This window comes from Pholis gunnellus (assembly GCF_910591455.1).
Source record: "Pholis gunnellus genome assembly, chromosome: 9".
Classification (NCBI taxonomy): Eukaryota; Metazoa; Chordata; class Actinopteri; order Perciformes; family Pholidae; genus Pholis; species Pholis gunnellus.
The window spans coordinates 13,373,492-13,395,900 of NC_136535.1; the positions used below are offsets into that span (position 1 = coordinate 13,373,492).

General features: G+C 42.2%; 2 protein-coding genes across 2 annotated transcripts in view; one reads left to right on the forward strand and one right to left on the reverse strand.

Annotated features, from left to right (window-relative positions):
• Positions 1-8,972: 8,972 nt before the first annotated feature.
• c15h3orf80 (chromosome 15 C3orf80 homolog) lies at positions 8,973-9,754 on the forward strand (the record flags this gene model as incomplete). The annotated part of the gene is given in 2 exon segments (XM_079165939.1): positions 8,973-9,006; positions 9,009-9,754. Coding segments are annotated over 2 exon segments (780 nt in total).
• A 3,606-nt stretch (positions 9,755-13,360) lies between these two features.
• ift80 (intraflagellar transport 80 homolog (Chlamydomonas)) overlaps positions 13,361-22,409 on the reverse strand; it is a 33,611-nt gene continuing 24,562 nt past the window's right edge. Inside the window, exons 8-18 of the mRNA XM_079166540.1 lie at positions 21,307-21,425; positions 20,744-20,818; positions 20,023-20,186; positions 19,872-19,936; positions 18,352-18,487; positions 18,087-18,234; positions 16,845-17,016; positions 15,094-15,183; positions 14,730-14,902; positions 14,428-14,551; positions 13,361-13,977 (exon numbers count right to left, since the gene is read on the reverse strand). Coding sequence (XP_079022666.1) covers positions 13,867-13,977; positions 14,428-14,551; positions 14,730-14,902; positions 15,094-15,183; positions 16,845-17,016; positions 18,087-18,234; positions 18,352-18,487; positions 19,872-19,936; positions 20,023-20,186; positions 20,744-20,818; positions 21,307-21,425 — 1,377 coding nt within the window. The 3' untranslated portion in view covers positions 13,361-13,866. The remainder of the gene's footprint in view (positions 13,978-14,427; positions 14,552-14,729; positions 14,903-15,093; positions 15,184-16,844; positions 17,017-18,086; positions 18,235-18,351; positions 18,488-19,871; positions 19,937-20,022; positions 20,187-20,743; positions 20,819-21,306; positions 21,426-22,409) is intronic.

A 22,409-nucleotide genomic window follows, 5' to 3' on the forward strand; every position in this document is an offset into this window, starting at 1 on the left:
TTTGCGCTGTTCACGGCAGGCGTTGCAGCTTTTAGGATCAGCGGTGCTGCGCAGTTACAGCGCAGTGCATGGAAGTGCATAAAGGGACGTAAACTGTGGGCGGGTGGCAGCATCCCGCCCTTAGCACGGGCTTTGTAAAGTCGTGATGGTGATTTACATCCGGGTTTTTATCACTTTTTTCAGATATCAGAGCTACCAAGAATGAAATAGGTGGTCGAAGTAGATAAGATGATGTTTACTGTTACAAATGATACAAGACTGAAATCAGCTGAATACCACTCAAAGGTTTATGCTTAAAGCAATTACATCCCAGTAAAGAACAGAAAAATGGAAGAGAGTTGGAAAATAAGATAATATAAGATGTCTACAGTCATCTCAGACATATTTGTAAGTTGCACATTTTCTCCCACACATAAAAAGAGCAGGCAGTCCACAGTGCAACTAGGTCACTTTGAGCGGGAAAGCATGCACATCAGTTTACAGAGCTGCATTACCCAGAAGACACCAGCAGATGTCACATCAGACAACAAAACAAGTACAGCTCAGCAGCAAAACCATGCCTCCCCCAAAAGATATCCTTGCACTCCAGGACAAATCCAAATTAGATTCACGTGGCCTATTTGACACGAGGACTGAGCAGGATGTCGACACAGTATAAAGTTCAATTGAAAGGAATCAAGGTGTCCATCTGTGGCATAAGCTCACTGTCCATCAGAGAGAGCCAGAAAGGTCGAGAGAGCTTTCTGTCAGAGTTGGAGATGTCCAGTGGGAGGAATGAGGGAAGGCTCAAGGGCTTTCATCTGATCTTCCACTCATTGATCTTTTCCTTTTTCCCTCTCTCCGTTCGCCAGTCCAACTTTCACAAATGGATATGTAGTTTGCAGCAGGGAGGGGGAGAGAGAGAGAGATAGAGACGCCGCAGACTAACAGGGACATTATCCAGGCCTCAAAGTCTAAAGGGAGAGATCAGGAGAGCTCCTCAGTGGAAAAAGAGACAGGACCACATCAGACTCAGAGAGCAGACGATACCCCCAATACCTCGGGAAATTAGAGGAGATAAGAGAGAGAAGGAGAGGAGAGGGGGAAAAGAGAAAAGGGTGGGGAAGGTCAGGAGGAGAGGAGATGGTGGGATGAGAGGAGAGCAAGTGACAAGATTAGCTCAGAAAAGATGGGAAGGAGTCATTCAAATAACTTAAAGTAAGATTTTCAGAGCTGATAGAGGCTTGAGACTAGGACTTGATTTGGACATGTTTAACACGACTAACGCCACACTAGCCGATCTGTGACAACTATGCTCTTCTGGTGGTGCAAGAGGAAAAGTCAGAGGATAACCAAAGTCATGGTGCATCCTCTGGGGATCATGCTTACCTGTACAAAATAAAATTGTGGTTCAGACTTTTCAGTCAACATCGACAATCGATGAAATCGACAATCAATATTGCATTCTTCACAGCCACGCTGCTACATTTCTGTTGTACATTTCACTCACATAGAGATGCTGTGGTTCACTTCTTGCAACTAGACGTTTATTAAACTGTTTTTTTTTTAAGTGTTTGTTGGGGTTTTGGCTATTGTGCTATTTGAATTAGCATGCTACGCATTGATAGACTGGAAAAACGTTTCGACTTGCAATAACAGGCTTTAAAGACTTGAGACTCGGCTCAGACTTGATCCAGAAGATTTAACAACCATACTTGAAATGTACAGTATATCTCCAACAGCAGACACTGTATGTTTCCAAGACAAATTTCCTTTGGGACAATAAAGTCTATCTCATCTTATCTTGTCTTATTGTAACCATAAAAAGCTATGCTGAGGTATATATTAAAAACATTTAAAAACAGGTATAAGGAAAGGTCTTTATCAAAAGAAACAACATAATCTTTCCCTCCAGTGTGGCTCAGTTAAAACAGTCATTCATTGTGTGTGTGTGTGTGTGTGTGTGTGTGTGTGTGTGTGTGTGTGTGTGTGTGTGTGTGTGTGTGTGTGTGTGTGTGTGTGTGTGTGTGTGTGTGTGTGTGTGTGTGTGTGTGTGTGTGTTATGACGGGGCTTTTTTTTTTTTTTTTTTTATCGACCAACCTGTTTGGAAACGATGATGTCACACACCCTGGAGGCTTAATATGAGCCTTCATTGTGCAGACTCATTATCCATCACTTAGACACACTCTCGAATTTAACACACACTCACACACATATAAGGACGCTCAGTCAGGCAGGAAGAAAACCGATAACCTCTGTGCTCAAGCATTCCCTTTATAACATATATGTATTCACACACGCATATGTACAAAAGGTGTCCTCTTACTCTGGAGATGAGGAACTCCATGTCCTCTCAATTTCAATGGGCCATTTTGCCATCCGGGCTGAGTTATCACTGTTCAGAGTAACAAAAGGCTGCTGCAACCCTGCATAAAGAATCTGTAGAGAGGTGAACAGGGACAAAGAGCAACACCTTTGCATAGAGAAAATGGAAGAGAGGCTCTGGAGAGTGTCCAGCCGTGAGAGATTTCAGAGGCAACCTCATTCAATCCTGTACAACAGCATAATGTATAATGCATGGGCCTACGAGTTGGCAGTTCGCTAAAGCAATCAATATGGATAAACTCTTTATATGGAAACACAAAAGCAGAGCATTGTTGTTGTACTCGGAAACATGAATCAACAACGGAAGAATGTTTCGTAAAGTGTAAGTTGATTTTATGGCAGACAACACTTGGACTTGGATTCAAACGCTAATGACTTGGGACTGAACTTTCCCCTAACTCCCTTTCCCTTTGATGTCATTTTCATTAACCAAGGCCTATATTTGTTTGTTCTTTATTTCTTTTTTCTTTTTATTATTTTTCAGCAGTCACCTCGGTTTGCCTTTTTTTCCCCACTTGTGTTGAGATGTTTTATGAGTCCCTTGGGTGTTTTTTCTTTCACCTCACCCACATAGTTTGCACTTCTTTTGTTCTCTATTTTCAGTGTGCTGTGATTTAGATGAGAAAATAAACCTAAACCACCCTCTAAGCTGTTTGACATTATACTGTTGTGGATGACATTTCTATTTAAATATACAGTCAAAGTCTTTGAGGTACAGTTTCATAGGCAGTGTGATGAAGAAAATCATGTGCAATCAAAGAACAAGAAGCTACAGCCATGCCAGCAACTCTGTGAGGCTGTAAATGGTGCTTTGCGCTAAATGCTTACTTGAGCATGCTAACATACTGACAATGACAATTCATCACAATTCTAACATGCTTATGTTTAGCATTATCTTAGCTTTGTGTGTAAGCATGATGACATACATTTGACTGCTCAATATTCACCTTAAAAAGTAGCTTCCAAGACAATTAAACTATTTTTTCAACATTGTTTGAAAGTGTCACATTCTGTCTATATTGTCTATCTACTTGTCCCACCGCTTTTTTGAATCATCCCACTTTTTAAGTTAAATATTCAAATCCAAGTTGGTCATTTATTTTCTAGCTGCATTGTTATATTAAGTGGACAACTGCACATCATTTCCCAGTCTCCGGCATGCATTATTTGATCTTGACTTGATCCCTGGCATCTTTTTAAAGTAAAGGTTTGTGGGTTTTTATCAATCTCTCTTTACACACCTTAAAATATAGTGGTACGATCTCTTATGCGCAACGATTGTGGTATGTGTTCTTTGTGGGAGTTAGTCCCAAAAACATCTGTATCATGTGTGAATTGTGTATTTTCTTAGATGTTAGGAACATCTGTCCTTGATGTTGTATATGTCTAACACCTACACAGTCTTAAGGTCCGGGGACTCTTTCATCCCCCAATCCCAATCTGCCAATCCCCCTTTCACCAGAGGGGATTGGCTTTAATTGTTGTGCATTTTCACATATTAACAGATTTCCTTTCTCTGGACATGAATATAACTGGGAGGAGGTAAGAAACAGAGGAACGGAGACCATGATTTAGGCAATAAGGGGAATAAAAAATGAATGTAGTGTCTGCATGGTCTCTGAGGAACTTGGATGTGAGTTTCTGACTTGACTACCCCTCTCCCTTTCTACCCTCACATTAGTTTACACCCTCCCATCTCTTACACAAACCCCCCACTTACTGCTCTACATTATTACACACACAGCGTTTCTGTACACTTTATGTTGTGTCATGGCCTCCTTCTCTTTGTATTTTCCCCGCTTTGTTGATTCCATATTTCAGAGCCCGAAGGGAACTCTTTGCATTGAGTGGCCACAGAAGGACGAGTCCTGGGATGTGATGTGGGAGTTTGATATGCGGGACACGACTGAAGGCCGTAGTCTAGTTTCCCTCTAAGACGCAGACCCCCCGCCTCCTTTCAGAGTGACTCAGCACAGTAGTGCGGAGGCAGAGGTTCAAAAATCCCCTGCCCTCCGCCTACACTCAAAACATGTGGGAATGGGAAAACTTTATCCTATATTTAACCTCCAGGTGTCTGTCTGGTTTGTGTGTGTATGTATGAGTGTTGGTCTCAGTAACTGAGTCATCAGCAGCTGGGTGTCGGTAGACGGGTTATCTTGTGGGAACATTTTTCTTGGGGGTTAGCTGGGGCATTTTAGCAGGAAAAGCTCTGTGTGTGTTCCCCCTAATGCTTCACACTCACCTCTCTCTGATGAGTATTTTCCACATTAAACATGTCCGTTTCTTTTAGAGTGTATGTCCATTAGATTTGTCTGAAATACAAAGAGGCAATAGAATAAAAAAATGCTCACTGTAAATTGTGTGCGCATATTGTGAATCTCCATCCTGCTCGGTCAGCTACATAATATCGCAACGTTCAACAGAACATAAAAACAGCTCCCCTCATTATGAAGAGCAAAGCCTCCTCCTTAACTAAATAAAATGTAAGGTTAAGATCTTGGGTTGGTTATGTCTGTGGCAGTGTGAAATGGCAGCATTCCCAAATGGTAAAGAGACAGTGGTTGATATACAGTATATATATATATATATATATATATATATATATATATATATACATCTATCCTGGCAACATGAAGTTCCCATTTGAACAGAAAGCGGCAATGCTGAGTCAAATCACTTAGTGCTATCATCCATCAAACCTGTCTACATGATATCAGCGTATTATGGCCTATAAAGCAGCTATATCCAGTTATTCACTATAAAGTCAAAAAGACCAGCTCAGCATAAATCTCCCAACTCATCAGATTTATTAAGAGCACTGAGAGCGATTCCCCTGAGACAGAAAGGGGATTTTACCTCTTTCTCTCTCTTCTGTTCAGGATTTTTGGCGAGCAGGTTTTCTCCTCAAAGGAAGTCAGGATTCTGATTCCTCTCCAAGCCAAAAACTACACGCTGGGAGAACAAGCCACATAAAGGTAAGAGGCGAACACTTTCTTTCAAACATAGATGTGACCACATCCTCGCTTGCTCAGTTGAGTTCTGAGGCAAAGCACAAAGTTTACGCCACTCCGTGTTTTAAATTAAGTCTGTCCCGTGACATCACATGTCAAACCTTCTCGCTTCCGTTTGCCACATCCCTCTCAAATGCATATCGTCCTGTGACGCGAAAAAAGGGAAAAAACTTTGCAAAGACATAGACACAAACAAACTCAAACAAGTTTCCCCATACTCTCAACACACACACACAATCTTGTGCACTTAAAGACCTCTGAGCCAGCAGAGCGATAAGATTAGAGGAAGTACGTGGGTGTGAAATAGCTGCGGTGTGGGACTTTCTGAATTCACACAATCTACACTGACTGCAGGCCCTGTTTTTTATTAGAGTTCAAGCTGATGGGAAGACACAGGCACTGATGACACCCACACACGGATCCTGTGATGCTGGGGTTGGAACTTTACAGATACATTGAACAAGCCAATACTTGTGCATTAATCCCACATAGTCTGCAAATTCAGACATACCTATGCTGACAGCTACTTTCACAACAGAGCAGATGTATGTGTGACACTGCTCTGTTACTATACACTGTATCACATCATGTAAAGAGCAGATTGTTTCTGCTACAGAGGCTGAAGTTGGTCTGAGGGCAGTAACCCTGAGGTTGTGACTTCTGCTCTGGTACAAACAAACCCAAATCAGAGGATCCATTAACAAAGCCCGGGGCTTGACAAGGCTCCCTTTGTTTCATAATTAATGCAAGTACGCGATAACCGTGACATTGACAGTTGGGCGGTCCGTACTTCAACGTCTCTGACACATGAAAATGAACGCTGCCATTCATCAATGCACAGGGCTAATGGACTCCATAAAACTGAATTATTAAGCACAACACGAGAGACCTTTGTTCCAGATTAATGGAAGCATACAGCAGAGCGCATTTATCATCGCGTTAATTGTTAGCCATACGAGAGGTTGCTCCTTCAAATTATTTTGTCAGTTAATGCAACAGAATCAAAGTTGCCTTTTGTGTTGCTGGAGTTAAACAGATTTGTTGTGCGTTGCGATGCGTTTCATCTCGATCCTCTTTATCACCTACGTGGGTCTACCGGCATCTTTGTTTGTTTCTGCCTCTGTCTGCATCAAGCATTCACAAGTCTCAAGACGTCTAGCACAGAAATTCCACTTTCTGAAAATATAGTATAATGCACATCGAGAGAAAAAAAGAACATAGTTAAACATGGATATAGTTGGTCTCAATTAGTGTTATGTGTTTGCTGAAAGCTGCTCCTAGATGGATGGAAAACAAAAAAAAAGAGAGGGGGGGGGTAAAATGGGAATTTATTCAATCAATCTCACACAAGAACAGCACTTTGTGGTGGGTTTCAGTAAAAGAGAGAAAAAGAGGCCGGATGTGGTGGGTTAGAAATAGAGTTGAACAGGAGAAATAGTCAGAAAGAGAGAGAAGACAAATAAGAGAGCAATATATATATATTGTCATCAAATCCTTGTGATTAGTGAAATAAATATAAAAATACAGTTCTTTGTAATGTTATTATATTATCTTACTTGCTTACATGGTTAGATTTGGATGTGATTAAAAAGCCAAATGCTCTTAAGTTTTCTTCTGTGGAGCATTTTTCCACTTTCCAGGAACTGTAGAGAGTCAAAGCTGGGATCAAAAATAGCAGTTCCCTAAACATGTCAATAAGATCTCGCTATTGCTCAGCAGAACAGCAGAAGTGCTGGGAAAGCCCTCTAAATAACGGAACTGAAAGGGTTTTCTCTCGGAGCCACTGTCCACAGGCTATTGATTGTGTTTTTGTTTATTTGGTTAGAAAAGTGCCCTGAGATCATGTTTCCCTAATCGAGGCAGATTACAGAAAGAAATACGATGCTGCATAAATGAGGTTGCATGATGTTACCCCTCTACTGAATTTCACGTCATAATGTTCCATTAATTAGATTCGGCGTATTGTGCATTAGGCCTTGTTAAGGAAAGAAAGGAATACAGACGGCAAAGGGTTAGTGAAATGTTCCTGTGATTTAAAAGGATCCCCCACATGATTTACACCATGAGTACTTGACAAAAGACTGTCGAGGCCATAGCTCATCATTAAGACTTATTTTAAATATAACAAGCTAAAGTCTTCATTGTTCTATCTTTATATCATAAATCCTATTCACTCAGGATCCTTTTAGATCCAACAAGGACATAAAGGCTTTAAAGTGACCTTGGTCACTCCATATAAACACTGCGGAAAATGATTCACACAGTCGCTGCTTCGTTGCAAACCAAACAAATTATGCAGACTGGTTTAATTGATCAGTTAATATTCCATACGTGTAGAGCAGCTTACTGAGTCGTCTGTCATTGTTGGATGTTATCCAAAGAGACATCTTCAGTGTAAATTAACACATCGGGCGAGGAGACTGTCGTTTAAACCGGAGATTTAGATTTATGCTTGCGTTGTTCAATACTGAAGACACATGGTCCTCTGGGGTGGTTCTCGACTAATGTGAATCCAGACACTCTTCTAATGGGGGGGGGGGGGGGGGGGGGGGGGGCTTACAACCACTTCAAGAAGCATCCATTTTTTATGAGAGGGGTAGATCTGTTGGCGCCATACATCAGGGGCAGTCACCCTTACTGGTTACATCTCTGTGTCCAAGCAGGATTCAGAGAAGGTGCAAGTTAAAAGCACGGTTCAGTCTTTTGGGGGTCGTTGGATCATGAAATGCGGTCTGGGGACTTGCAGGGATCCTTGAGTAGATGTACATGAGTACTGTGTACACATTTGACTTACTTGTACTAAGAATGAGAGGAGAAATCATACTTAAATCATATAAGGTACTGTTGCAAATTTTACTAACCAGTACATATATTTAAGTGTATAGCTCACCTCAACCAACTGCAACAGCAAAATGCTACTTACTGTACATTTTACTACATTAGTAATTAGGGTATAATCTAATAAAGAAGTAACTCTCTCTGTGACTATTTTCCTGCACTATTTTCACTTCTGAAACTTTAAGTGAATTTTGCTTATACTATACTTATATTGCATTTGTAGGACGTGCAGGGCGTTTGCTTGGAATAAAGTAATTTTTATATTGCAGTAGTGTGGCTTTTACTTGTATAAAGGATCTCTAGGCCTATATACTGCACTGCAGAATGGTGATTATATCCATCTGGTTGTCATTCCTCCTACATGTACAGGATTCCCTCGAGAATATAAACAATGGGGCTCTGCAGCAAACATTGCATTTCATGTGAGATGGTTGTTAATAAGAAATAGTTGGGGTCCCAAGTCCCTATAGAGCAGCAGGACAGGTCGGGTCAGGTTGAATGTGACCATGTCAAATGATGGGGACCATATCTGTGGGATGCACTGATATGAGGACTTCTGGGCTAATGACTAATAATGTCTTCACGTAATAATGATGTAAGATTATTCATGATTCTTATAACTACTCCCTTCTCATCACTGATGTGGCTCCACTCCTATCGCCCATAGGCTACTACAGCAGACAGGTCATCCTCGGCGAAGGGGGCACCTGCTGTCCCGCTCCGCGCTGCAGTGGCTGTGAGACGAGAGTGGCCTATAGATGATTAGTGCACAGCTGGAAATGAAGACAGACCTGTAACACCTGAACGGACTCTTAACATCACAGCATCGCGCGCACTAGCGACGCAACACGCACTTTCCACCCCCGCGGGAGAGCCAGAAATGATGTCCCGTCTGCCGGGCAGCAGCAGGACAACGTGCGGGACCACTGGCACCTTTTTGTCGGCTTGTCTGGTCTCCGCTTGTCAAGCCCTTCGGAATTGCGGGGAGGTCCAGTGCGGCGACGGCCACCAGTGCTGTCCGCCCATCGTCACCGGGAACGGCAGTGCCAGCTCCGCGGTGCGCTGCTGCAAGCTCCCCATCCACATATTCTTCGACAATGTTGGCTGGTTTACGCGGAAGCTGTCGGGCATCCTGATCCTGTTACTGCTTTTCGCCATGGGCTACTTTATCCAGCGGATCATCTGCCCGCGGCCCCGCCGTCACCCGCACAATGACCGCAGCGAGGAGCCCTCCCTCTTTCACGGGCACGCGTCGGCGTCCCAGGACTCCCTGCTGGACCGGTACCCCGAATACAGCCTCGGGGACTTCGCCTCTCCGAACCTGCCCGCGTACGATGAGGTCAAAAATTTGCCTACGTATGAGGAAAGCATGCAGGAGATGCACAGAGACCGGTCCGATGATAACTTGCTGTCGGAAAACGAGAGGGGTGGTCAGGGCAGGGTGAGAGCGGCCGGACCGAGAGCCGTTGACCAGAGACGGGATGTCCTGGAGGTATCAGGACCGCAACACAGCCCGAGGACATGTCGGAACTCTGTCTGAGATTGGGAAAAAGCTGCAGAGACAATATGGCATTCTTATTTTAATAGAATCAGGGTAATTATCTTGCAGAGATATAAACTGAAGTGCAATTATAATCCTGAATGTTACGTTTAAAGGAGGAGGCTGAGAAAATGCACGTGTTTTGTAAGATTATAGGGGATTACTCGCTTTTTGTATGCAAATGGCCGCTTGGGTTAAGTAAATGAGATTAAGAAGAAAGCGAAGGCGGCTGAAATTGACGCTCTTTGTGATCTAGACAGCTAATTTGGCTCCGGTACAATCGCATTAAGTTTTACTTAAGCACCTCAATTTAAAGTGGCACCGTGAGACAGTTTTTCTTCTGTCAAATTCTCGTCCTTTCTTAGTCTTAATGCAAAGTATTCTGCTGGACCTGAAAGACCTTTTATTTATTCCTCATTGCATTTGCATCCAAAAGGAAGACTATATATTTTTTCTCAGTAACCTGAAATGTGGGCTGAAAGAGGGAGGGAAGGGATGAATACCAATTGTAATAGTTTCTGCAGCACACATTTGTTTTTATCAGCCAGCTTTAGAGCCAGTTCATTTGATATTTTATCAGTATCAAAGCAGTATTTTTCCAAACTGACTCACACACATGAACATATAGACACACATCGGTGGGGGCTGACAGATGAGCATTGTATCAGAATGCTGGGATCCTGCTGCCCGAGGCTATATCAGTGACTCCCAGGTTCTGAATTCAATAAAAGCAATGGCAGATAATACAGCTGGCATACTGATATGGCTTAAACTGCCAAGATACAAAGTTGTGTTTTGATGACAGCATGTCAGACAACATCACAACTGCTGCCGCAAGCAGAACTGACACTGTAAAGCTCAGACCAAGCAAAGGAAAAGACAAAGGGACATCTAACAGGAAACAAGGGTGGGACAAAGACAGTTATTTCTTTGTTCTGGAAGTGGTCTGAGGATACCTAGAAATCTACGTGTATGTTTACCTTATGTGTGTAACTGCCCCCTGTAAATTTTCATTTCTGATTAATGACACAAGAAGTGTCTTTTTGCTTAGAAATTGAAAACCAAGCTGACACATCACACCCCTCATTACCCCAGGCTTAATAGCCTGTTTACCTGGATTAACGCTAAAGGTGTATTTGCTATAAACTGTCCATTAAAATGCCTCAATTATGTTACAATATTGAAAAAAGCACATTTGTCATTGTCACTTTACTTCGACATTAACTGGGTGTGTGATAAACAGTCACACTTGCCATACCTCTCTCCAGCACAGACTTGAAGCAATGTTAGCACATCATAACAACGAAAAGAGAAGAAAGCTAAATTACAAGAACAAATAACATGCCAATCATAATCACGGTCATAAATGTTCTCCATTGGTTCCCAGACCCCAAGATGACATTTTCAAATGCTCATAATGATATTTAGTTTACCATCAGGCTCACAAAACTTGCAAAAATCCACATTTTAGGGGCTGGAAGAAGTGATTTTTTAAAAAAATGTGGCTTAAAAAAGGATGACTCTCAATCTTAATCAATCAACAAAATGTGTGGCATTTGCAATTATTTACCTGTCCTGAATGAGAAAGTGTTAGTATATAAACTGTGGAGCTTTGTTTATCTATCCTGTCTTTAATGGTTATCTACTTGTGCCTCACTAGCTGTAAAGCAACCAGTGACTATCACCTTATTCAATGAACTATCTGCCATCAGAAAGACCAATGACTACTGTTAGTACAGGCATTGGATCAAAGGACTGTTATTCACCACAATATGTAAAACTTCAATTTCCGCCAGGTTTAGCTATTAAAGTATGCAAGATGTTGTTGCTAAAGCATCTGAATGAGAAAACTTAAGACTTTACAATTAGAGACCTTGAGCTTCTCTAATGCTCCTGACACTAAAAGTCTGAGTGTGATTGTGGTGGCTTGTGTAATCCAATACTGCCAGACCACGATGACAGAGCCAACAGTGAACACTGATGGCTTTCCTTTCCAGAGGGATATTTGTGGGTGGCTTGACTTTGCTCTTAAAAGCATTAAATGCATGCTCAAAACCCACTGGTGGGGAGATGAGGTTGAGTATGTGACCCCTAAGATGCATGAAGCCATATATATATAGTGCTAGTCAAACCATAAGAGGTGTGAATGTTGTCCTCCACTTCGTCCTTCATAGTCCTTGCAGTTCATTGTGAACAAGCTCATATATCTGAGCTGTAACAGTGGGTTTGGGGGCAGAGGGCAGAACCAGTCTCCAACAGTTCCCAGCATGAAACATTAATCAGATAAAGTACAGCGCGACATTCCCTGGCAGGAGAGAGCGCAGTGATACAGTGGGTTTTCTTTTTCTGAAAATCCACATTACAAATCCAAACATATACAGAGACACAAGGACTAATACACACTACACACACACCCACAAGCGACAGCAGAATGTGCGTCAATGATCCAGTTGTTTTATGGCTCACTGGACCAAAGAATGGATCAACTATAAAGGTCGAATCAATGAGCATTATCCTCCTCATAAATTTGACATTATATCCGGGAAGTTTATTTTTAGGAGAGCTGCATTGTTTGGTCATCAATCTAATATGAGAACTTGCAAGTCATCGGATATTAGGCTCTGTGGTTTAACAAAAGTACGGTATCTATTTGGTATTTTGTGCAGCGTAGTTTCAAAAATATGAAATTCTATAGTCCATTTATTGTTCAGCAGATACCACTGAGAGTCAAAAGTGTACACAACACAGGTTAAGTAAATACATATTTTTCATTTCCAATATGTAAAAAAATCCTCGACACATTACTCAGATAGGGTACAGTATGCAATGTATAATGGATGAGCAAGTCTGGACACAACACATTATTCATTTCTATTTTTCAGTGCGTGTGGCCTCTCTCAGTGGTAATGCATGTGAAACCTGACTCCTCGCTGATAAGTCTTTTCATAGATTAATGTTGTTTGTTCCAGCCGACCATGTTTTTTTCACACAGCGAGTATAGGCTTCGAAGAAAGCGGATGGAGGGAGTAAAATACGAGTAAAACAGTGAGTCAGAGAGAGACTTAGGCAAGAAGCAGCTAAAAGTGGTGCTGAGAAAAAAAACGTCTACCATTTTATGTGAGGTTTCATCTGGGGCCACTCTCAGTTTCAGGGATTGTGCCGATCAATTAGTACCGTTTCTGTCCACATCAACTTGATATACAGTAGTTGAACAGTTGTTTTTATTTGGAGAGCCCTGAGACAGGCCTTCTCCCTCATTCATCCCACCTGGGTCACTCCACGAGATGGATAGGCTATAATGGTGCGGTGATGTACTGGCCCTCTGCCAGCCAGGGGGTGGAGCTGCATGGCAAGCATTTGGTTTCACACCTCAGCAGGAAAGGAAATACAAGAATAACTCAAAGAGAAGCACATATTGGACTCTAAAACACACATGTACCCAGAAATACCTCCGGTGCGAGTGCAAAGCTAAAAAAACATGTCAAAATGACTCAATGATCTTTGTATAAAACCAGTGAAGCATCACCACATTAAATACAAAAAATAGAAACAGTAAGGTAAAAGACAACATTCTGGATGAATATATACAGTATTTTTATTAACTGACATTCATTTTAGTGTTTACAGAAGGCAAATTCTTGAATACATAAAATGTAAAAATATCTATCCATACAAAAGCACAAAGTCAAACATCACAGACAGAAAAACAGAAAAAAGATATTAATCAACTTAGAACTTGACACACTGAAATCACTGAGAAGCCGATATGAGAGAAAGGCCATAATGGTGTTGCTGAAAAATAGTAGTACTAATAGATACTCTTCCCATGTCCAATGTTGTGCAAATGTTTTACATTACACAGCATATGCCACAAGATTGATGTGTAAAAGTCAAGTGTCATATTCTTCATATTCATCTACATCTCCAAATGGTCCCTTTTGTTGTTACTTGAAGTTAATGTACTTTCGACTAATGGTAGCCATTTTACCTTAAGTACAGACATTTGTATTACTTTGAGGCCGAGCCAAACCACTTCATATTCACCAAATGTCAAAAACACATGGGAATCAATTTCTGCAAAGCGGATGTTTTAGAGAAAGGTCCCCTGAACATTAACGTCGGGAGGCCAAGCTGCTTCTCACAGAGGGGTTTGCAGCTTTCTCCCTTTCTTTAGCCAACTCCATATCTATCTTCGCCTGGATTTTCTCCCAGTCAACCTCAACCTGGCAGAGAGACAGAAAGACGAGATCAGATGAAATCAATGGGATACTGTAGTTGTTGTTTATCAGTATGGGATTGACAACACAAATCATCTAAATAAGTCACGTTACGTAAGGTGGGTATCGCATTGGACGCTTGAAAAGTGTGGCATGCTTTAGTGCTTTCTCCCTCCTGATCAGACTGAGGCATTCTTTGCAGCAAGAGGCACCTCACTGATGCTCCTCCAAGATAAAACAATTCTGGCAGTGGACACAGCAACAACAACTTCTAGGCTTTCCTCCATTTTTGGTTTCATTCTGCAGCCTCTTCCGATACAGCAGAGAAAAAAGTGACGAGTGTTCATCCCCTTAAGAGTTAACCATTTTCAAGTGTATAAGCAGAGCGTAAGATGTTGATAATCCCAGTGTGATTGCCATCTAAATCAATGAATGTGCGGTGCTGTCCTAACTTACCCCTTGAGCGTACTGCAGGAAACTCTTATTTGTCTCCTTCCTGCCAAATTTCTGTAGGAACTTCCCTCTGTAAGCCAGCACGGTGTCCACATGGGTCTTGTGTTTAACTGCCAGCTCCAATGCCCTGGACACAAGATGACAAGATGCAGATACACATCCATCGTGTATTGGACAAACATGCTTCACCAGAACTCTCACTCAAACCTTATTCTGAGTAAAAGCATCCTCCAAACGACTTATACTTTCCCTCTCCTTCCTGCTGTAACCCTTGTACACACATTCACACGAACACTGAGTTCTACCTCTCCCAGTTGAAAAGGTCAATGCTGACTCGTATGGCTTGGTAGATGAGACCAGCTTGTAACAGCGTGGCCTCGGCCTCCTGGACCTGACCGCTGAACATCAGCATGTGGGCCAAAGACGACTCCTTAGATGGCTGCTCCTTTATAAAGTTGATGTACTGCACCCGAGATAACTGAAAGAGGAGAGGGAGAGGATTGTGAATGGGATACCTGTTAATTGGTATCTTTTAAACTCGCTTGTTTCAGTTAAAGCAATTGTGTGTGTGTGTGTGTGTGTGTGTGTGTGTGTGTGTACTTGTGTTGGAAGACCTGGCTAAACGAAAAAGTGTGATCAATTGAATTGGCCATTCACTGAAGCCCTTACCTCTCCAATGGCAGCATAGGCCATCTCCGCTGTGGTCAACTCCCTGTTTGCCATTGCCATACCAGCAAGACACGCCCACAAAGATTGGTCCTACAGATGAAGGGGAGCAGAGGTATTTTTAGATGACAACATCTCACCATCTGACACAATAACCTGGAGATTTACCATTTCACTATGCTAATGTCTCTACATATGGAGACTATTTTTTGACTTCTTGCCTTATTGTACTTGTGCCTGTTGTAATCTCTTGCTTGTTGTAATATTTAATGGCGCTTGCATTTTTCTAGCAAGTACACGGGTAGCCTATGCTCAGTACTGTGCCTGAATGCATCCTGTGTAGACACAGACAGAGAACTCAAGCTGCTGCTGCTGCTGCTCACCTATCGTGTTGCTCGGGCTATAGCTCCTGCGTAGACACAGTGTAAAGACACAGGTGAGTGATATTGTTATGGAGGACCCTAATTATCTGAATATATGTTATTTGTATTCAAACTTGTGTAAAATGTTTTATTCAAAAAGCAGCAAAGTCATTTCCAGCTAGCAGTGATTAAGAATATAACTAAGCTTAATGAGGATGGCAGATTCAGGGGTGTGATGGTGTCTTTATAGACCCCATTAAATCCTGCTCATGTCCTGCCAGGCCTCATTGTAGTCAGACTCCAAGTCATTACGAAAACATGCATGACACACACAAAAACAAACATAAACAGTGACGTTTGCTGTACACAACATCAAATAAGTGTAAACAAATGTGTCACCACTTTATTCCATGCAGCTGCATTCATTCAAATGAAGCCCTAACCACCAATTGGCCAACAGTTGAGCAAACCTCTCACTGGAATCACCACTGTGTAATATCGCCCCTTTAATCAGTGTCATCACTAAGACAAGCAGCTATTATCGGAAACCATTCCTGGAAGCAACAAATAACACCGTCAGCCTGATGTCAGAAACTTGATATAAAAAGTTGATGACATATCCAAAATCTTCCTCTGGTGTTGCCTGTGTCATAGTTTATTAGATTATTAATGCAAACTACTGTATGCCTTTTTCTGTGTATGGCCCTAAACTATTTCATGTGTCAACTCCTATTTGGTCAAGGCTTACTGACAATGACTGTAATTCTGGGAAAAGCCGTGCTGCCACCAAACTCTTACCAGAAGTAGAGGGGGGAGGGGTCGAGGAAAAGGCTCTTAAAACCAGTGCCTCTCTCTCCGTCCCTTTTGTCCCACCCTCTTCTTGCTACTAGCCGTCCATTTCTCCAGGGTTGCGGTTATTGCATCATCGCCCAAGTGAAGAAACAAACAACACTGCATTCAGTGTGTGTGTGTGTGTGTGTGTGTGTGTGTGTGTGTGTGTGTGTGCGCGTGTATGCACGTGAAGAGTTTACACATGGATATATTGGACTGGGTATTTATGAGTGAGGTCTTTGGGGGCTAAATCCGGTAAATGGTGTCACCAGGCTAATTGAAGGCTAATTAAAACCTGCTGGTCTGGGCCCATAAACCTGTCTACTACCGTCTCATTTCAGACCCCGTCTCGCTGTCTTTCATACATACATGCATGCGAATGACACACACACAACACAGGAAGCGGGTCAGTGCCAGAGCTGTAGACTGCAGGATATGTCACACCAAGTTTAGTCAACAATAAGAAGTACTTGACACTGTGATTTGTCTGTGTGTCTAACATATAAAACAATATTTCAAATAGATATACAAATACAAAGATGTGCTGGTTTTCTATGTTACCTTGGCGAAGCGGCAGAGGCGCAGTGCATCCTCCCAGCGTGCAGTGGTGCTGTATTCGTGCAGGAGGGCTGGGTAGGGAGGTACACTGCTGAAAACCAGTGAACCGTCCCCTTGGCGTAATGTCACCTGGGTGCCAACATAGCTCAGAATGTGGGGTGAACGGCTGAACTCACTTTGAAGGGGACAAATACGTTCACACACACACACACACACACACACACACACACACACACACACACACACACACACACACACACACACACACACACACATCAGAGTTAGAACAAATACAAGTAACCACATCCTCAAAGTTTTGCTGTCACAGAAAAGCCAGCAAGGAACTCAGTGTTCCCCTGTTTTTTTTATTAGCGGCCGTGAGAAAACATGTTGGAAAAAAGACATATATTCATATCTATGTTCAATAACATATATAGGGTAATGCAATGTGTTATAACTAAGTTAACATGTTAACATGTAGAAGATGATGGATTGTGCTAATCAAGAATACAACAAACAAATTATTGACCATGCAGTTTTTTCCAGTTTGCATGTGTGCCAGGATTTCTAATACAAAGAGAAGGTTGTGGCAGCCGACCACATACTGTATACAACATTAATGAACTGATATAACATAGTGACAGTGCTGCTTTTGTAACCTGCACTGTACTGCACTTGGTCCAATCTGCCTTCAATCACAGGTATCACTTTCGTGAAAGTGGAGCCTTTGTATTTATTCATTAGCTCCTCCCACTTGGCATGAGGTGCAAAAAAACCTAACTTTCAAAATGAAATCTGGCTGCTGGAGCACCACCACAGTAAAAGCTGAAAAAAATGAAAAATACCAACTCAAATTGAGGAAGTGTTACCATAACTTGATTCATGGTGTCTGAAAAAGTATGACTCAGCACTGGAACTGTAAGAAATGAACAACAGCAAGCCATAAACCACTGACAGAGGCAGAGACAAGCAAAGCTAGTCCGTGATCGCCTGTACGGAAAGTAAATATCAGCTTCTGTACTGAAGCTGAAGTTAAGGCCTTTTGGGCAGGAAGCATTGCACAATCTGACAGCTGCTGGCAACAAATAGTGCCTTAAGTGCTATTTGTTGTACCTCGGGAATGAGCTGGAAGGTACCAAAAAATCTGCTTCTGCTCTTATTTTTCCTATTTTCCTCTCCGGTGAACAGTATCGGCTTTTTATTAAAAAATACCATTATAAAAGTGGGAGAAAATGAAATGTCTACCTGCCATCCTTGATGTACAGTGTCTTTTGCAGCAGTTCCTTGTCAGTGAAGACAGCACTTGGGTAGTACCACACCGTGAACTGGTTGTCTTGGATTCCACACAGGATGTTAGCAGCATCATTCCATGCCATACTGTGAACCATGCTACCTACAGGACGGAGCACACACAATGATCACGTTCATCCGATGTTAGCCACACTTGCGTGTAAAAACAAAGAGAGTCACCACACATCTTCGCAAGAGAGTTCCCCCCTTCTTGTCTCACCAATTTTGCAGATTTTGGGTTCTCGCCCAAGATGACGCACTGAGGTCAAGTAAAGATCACGGTTCTTGTCTATCAGGGCGATCTTCCTGTCCGTGGATGGGCCACACTGGTCCAGAGCTACCTCCACCACCTCCAGCTGTACATGATAATGACACACAAGCACAAAGGTTAACAGTTAACAGTTGAGTGAATGGTGGACGGACCACAAAAGATCAGGAAAGAAAAGGAATGGGAAATATGACAAAATAATCTGTATAAACTCTGTATATACTGTATACATATAGACTATTTATCTATTGAATTACTTGAAAAACATGCTATATTGTGAAATGAGCTATATTGGGATAGAAGGCTTTATTGCAGAGCCCTATGTGTGTGTGCTTTTGGCCACAGCCAGCTGGCCTGGTACAGTGTGTTGGAGCTGTGGAGTGCTGGCAGACAGAGCCATGCTAACAAACAGTAACTAATGCTACCTTGTCTTCGTTTTTTTCCTTTTCTTCTAATTCTTCCCTTAGTTCTGTCTCTTTCCCGCTTAGTTTGACTCCAAAGCCCTTCCCCCATATTCTTCCTGTGGCTTTATTGTTTCTCTCCATCCTGGATGTGGGTAAGTATATCGCCACTGCATTTAGCTAAAGCTTAAAGTGTGCAGGCAAACTGTCAGCATTGTCACCTGTTGATTTATGGAGAAGACAGAAAATAAGGAGCTGCATCAATCTTATAGTGCAGGCTTGGCTTGCTAGCTCAAATATACAGTGCAAAAATGTAGGGGAGGATGCTGGGCCTAATTGAACCACACAGCCTACTGCACATTTCCTCAAAGTTGGGAACAGATACACATTTTTAAACCCTGTCCACCACAGATATAAGAGAAAAGAGATGATTTCTGGTGCAAAATTGTATTTGGGGCTAACTAGCTTACTGTGTGTTGCAGTAGCTGTATCTATAGTGAAATGTATCACGAAACCTAATGCTAACTTATTAGTTCGGTGATGCAGGTTAGAAGTTTTTAACATTACTTTCATTCTTCAGAAACGATCACTGCACAAGCTGATTGATTTGCTTTGGGAGTCTGGGGTCTGATGTATAAACATATATTAAAACACATCTTTCACACAACTATGTAACATACAATCCTTTTATGTTGGTAATATAACTTGGAACAATTAGTTTGATACACAATAATGAGCCTCTGTCAGAGACAACTGGGCTGTATGTCACAGTGTAACTAACTGAATGAGTCTTCACTGTGCATAATGAAATATTGTACTAACACAGGTCTTCAAGAGTCACACTCTGGCACGATATGATATCATATTGTTATAAACATATAATAACACACAATACCAGTCACCGCGGTCATTAAAACAGCAACATGACAGCTGTGCAGGAGAAATGATCCAATTAGCGGTAAATGTTTGTCCAACTGCTGAAGCAGAAAGTCTCTAATTTTCTGACGGGGTCGGAGCACTTCCTTGTTACTGAAACACATACGGTCAATTTAAGGGAAAAGGATTACCCACCTTGTGAGTCAAGGGCTTGCCATCGCCAAGGGCTTTCCCGGTCAGGGCGTCGAAGAGAAGGATGACTGGTGAGGAGAAAAGTAAAGAGAACATTGAAAAAGCAAAGTCCGTCCTATTCACCGGATTAAAGTGGGGACAGCGGTCCCCTTACCTTTTTCATCACTCTTGTCTCGAATGGCGATGGTGTCATTACTAAGCGAGACACCTTGGGCATTTAGGATGTCAGCTCTCATACCAGGGAACTTGGGGGAGGAAATCAATCTTCCCTCGTAGGAGAATGTATACAACCCTGCTCCATCCACGAGCAGAAAATGTCTGGGTGGGGGAGACGGGAGAATACAGTAGATGAGAGCTAAACAAGTGTACTGAAAATCTATGATATTATGTATGGGCGAGTGGGATGGCATGGAGAGGGAAGAAGGGGATATGATACATGTTAAAGAATAAAAGAATAAACACTCTTTAACAGTTAATCAATTGACACAAGCAGGCAATTTAGACATATAATGCACAGTAACACAACTTTAACTTACTCAGCAAGACTCAAATGTGATTTCAGAATGGCCAATAATCTATTTAGCTCTATGCTGAGTGTCAGGCACTGCGCTTGAGTATTGCACAAGAGCTACTCCATATTAATACAATTTCCCCCAGTGGTTTCACTCTCAGCCTTATTGTATGACAAGGCTGGCTAATCGAGAGCACAGACCCTGTGTGTGTGTGTGTGTGTGTGTGTGTGTGTGTGTGCGTGCATGCTTGGTTTGCTGCTTGATGAGTGATCAGTGTGGAGCAATGAAGCATTAGAGAAGCCGATAGACGATCCAACAGGCTGTTCTCCCTCTTGTTGCACTGCTCCTGGAATAGAGACTCACTTCTCTGCTTGCAGGATGAGGCTCACTGTTCCCTCCTTCAGGTCAAAGATGAGGGGAGTATTCCAGTTCCTTGAGCTGTCACACATAAACAGCACAAAAACAGACAGTCAAATCTGTGAACATCTCAGAGCAAAGTGCTAAATCTAGCATAAGTCCAGAGGTGAGAAGACTCGAGAGACAAGACCAAGAACAGAGTATTAAAAGACAACTAAATAAAGGCAATGCCAATGAAGTGAGAGGAGATACATCTACTGATAGATCATAAAGAGTGCAGTGAAAAGGTAGAGGTAAGTAAAGTAAAAATGACACTTCAACATACACAGATCAGATAACATTAGCCCAGTAAGAATCAGCATTTTAGAAAGATGTGGTCTTTTTTATTCTTTGACAAAATGTATCTAATCTACACAGTATGGAATCTCAGTTTATTTCAGTAGGATCTGAAGATTATCCTTAAGATTTGTTTATTAGATGAAAATCATAATATGAGAACTTTCAGTCCGGTGTAAATATAAAACCAGAGGACCACAGGAGACAAAGCAAAGGAAGAGTGGGCTACTGACTTGTAGACATAGCACTGGAGGGAAGTGGCGACCACAAGGTGACCGTATGCCAGAGAGGTTTTGATAACTCGATCTCGGAACTCCAGTGTGTCCATTGCATCGTCCATCACATTCCTTACCTGAGAAAGAAGACGGGAAGGACAGGGGGGTGAGATGAGTTCACTGAAAACAAGTGTAGAGATGAATATATCTCTCAGGAATGACTGAACAGGCATCAACTTTATACTACTGAACAAACACTTTACATTTAAACATGCAAACGACAAATGGGAGCCACTGGCTTCACTAACAGAGGGGTGAACACAGTCACGTACGCATTGGAGTGTATTTATTCTTAATATACACAGGAAACAGTCTACAGTACGTCCAAGTGTATGTAGGGCAACTGTGGTCGGTTGAAGCCGTTTTTACTGTTTTAAGTTTGTGCGTGCGGTGGTGCAGTTGCTCATTTTTTCACCTGCATAGATAAATACTTCCCTCCAGCTCTCTCTGTGAATGAATGAAAAGGCCTTTTCCAGCACCAGGTGAAAGGTGGGGTTATTTTTACAGCTTTACAGATCTTCCTCTTCTGCTCCCTCCAGCAAGCCAAATTTACATGAAACACAACCAGGAATAAAAAACATTTGACCGCAAGGTGGTAAATTTAGCTGGCTGATTCACAAACCACTGGCAGATGTGCACTTTTAAAGAGGACTGCGAGGAGGAGAAGGGGAGGAGGGAGACAGAAAAGTGCCTGCAAGGCTGAAAATAAATGGCTGATGACCCGACTTTGTTTGGTTTACACAAACTACACTTGGTAAAGATGTCTCTGGCAAACGAGTGCACATGTGTGCAGGCACACGTGTATGTGTGTGTGACCTTGTTTCTGTAGGTGTGCATATGTGTCCCTGTCTGAAAGTGTGTGTGTGTGTGTGTGTGTGTGTGTATATATATGTACATTTGGGTGTGTTAACCACATGTAAACGCTACCTTGTGGTTAGCGTGAGTTTAAACAGTAGAGAATGGCGGAGCGAGAGAGGCAGCTAGACAGGCTGGTCATTGTCATTGCAGGGCTGCACACTGGCACACAGGGAGGGTCCTACTTTAATATATGGCCACAACTA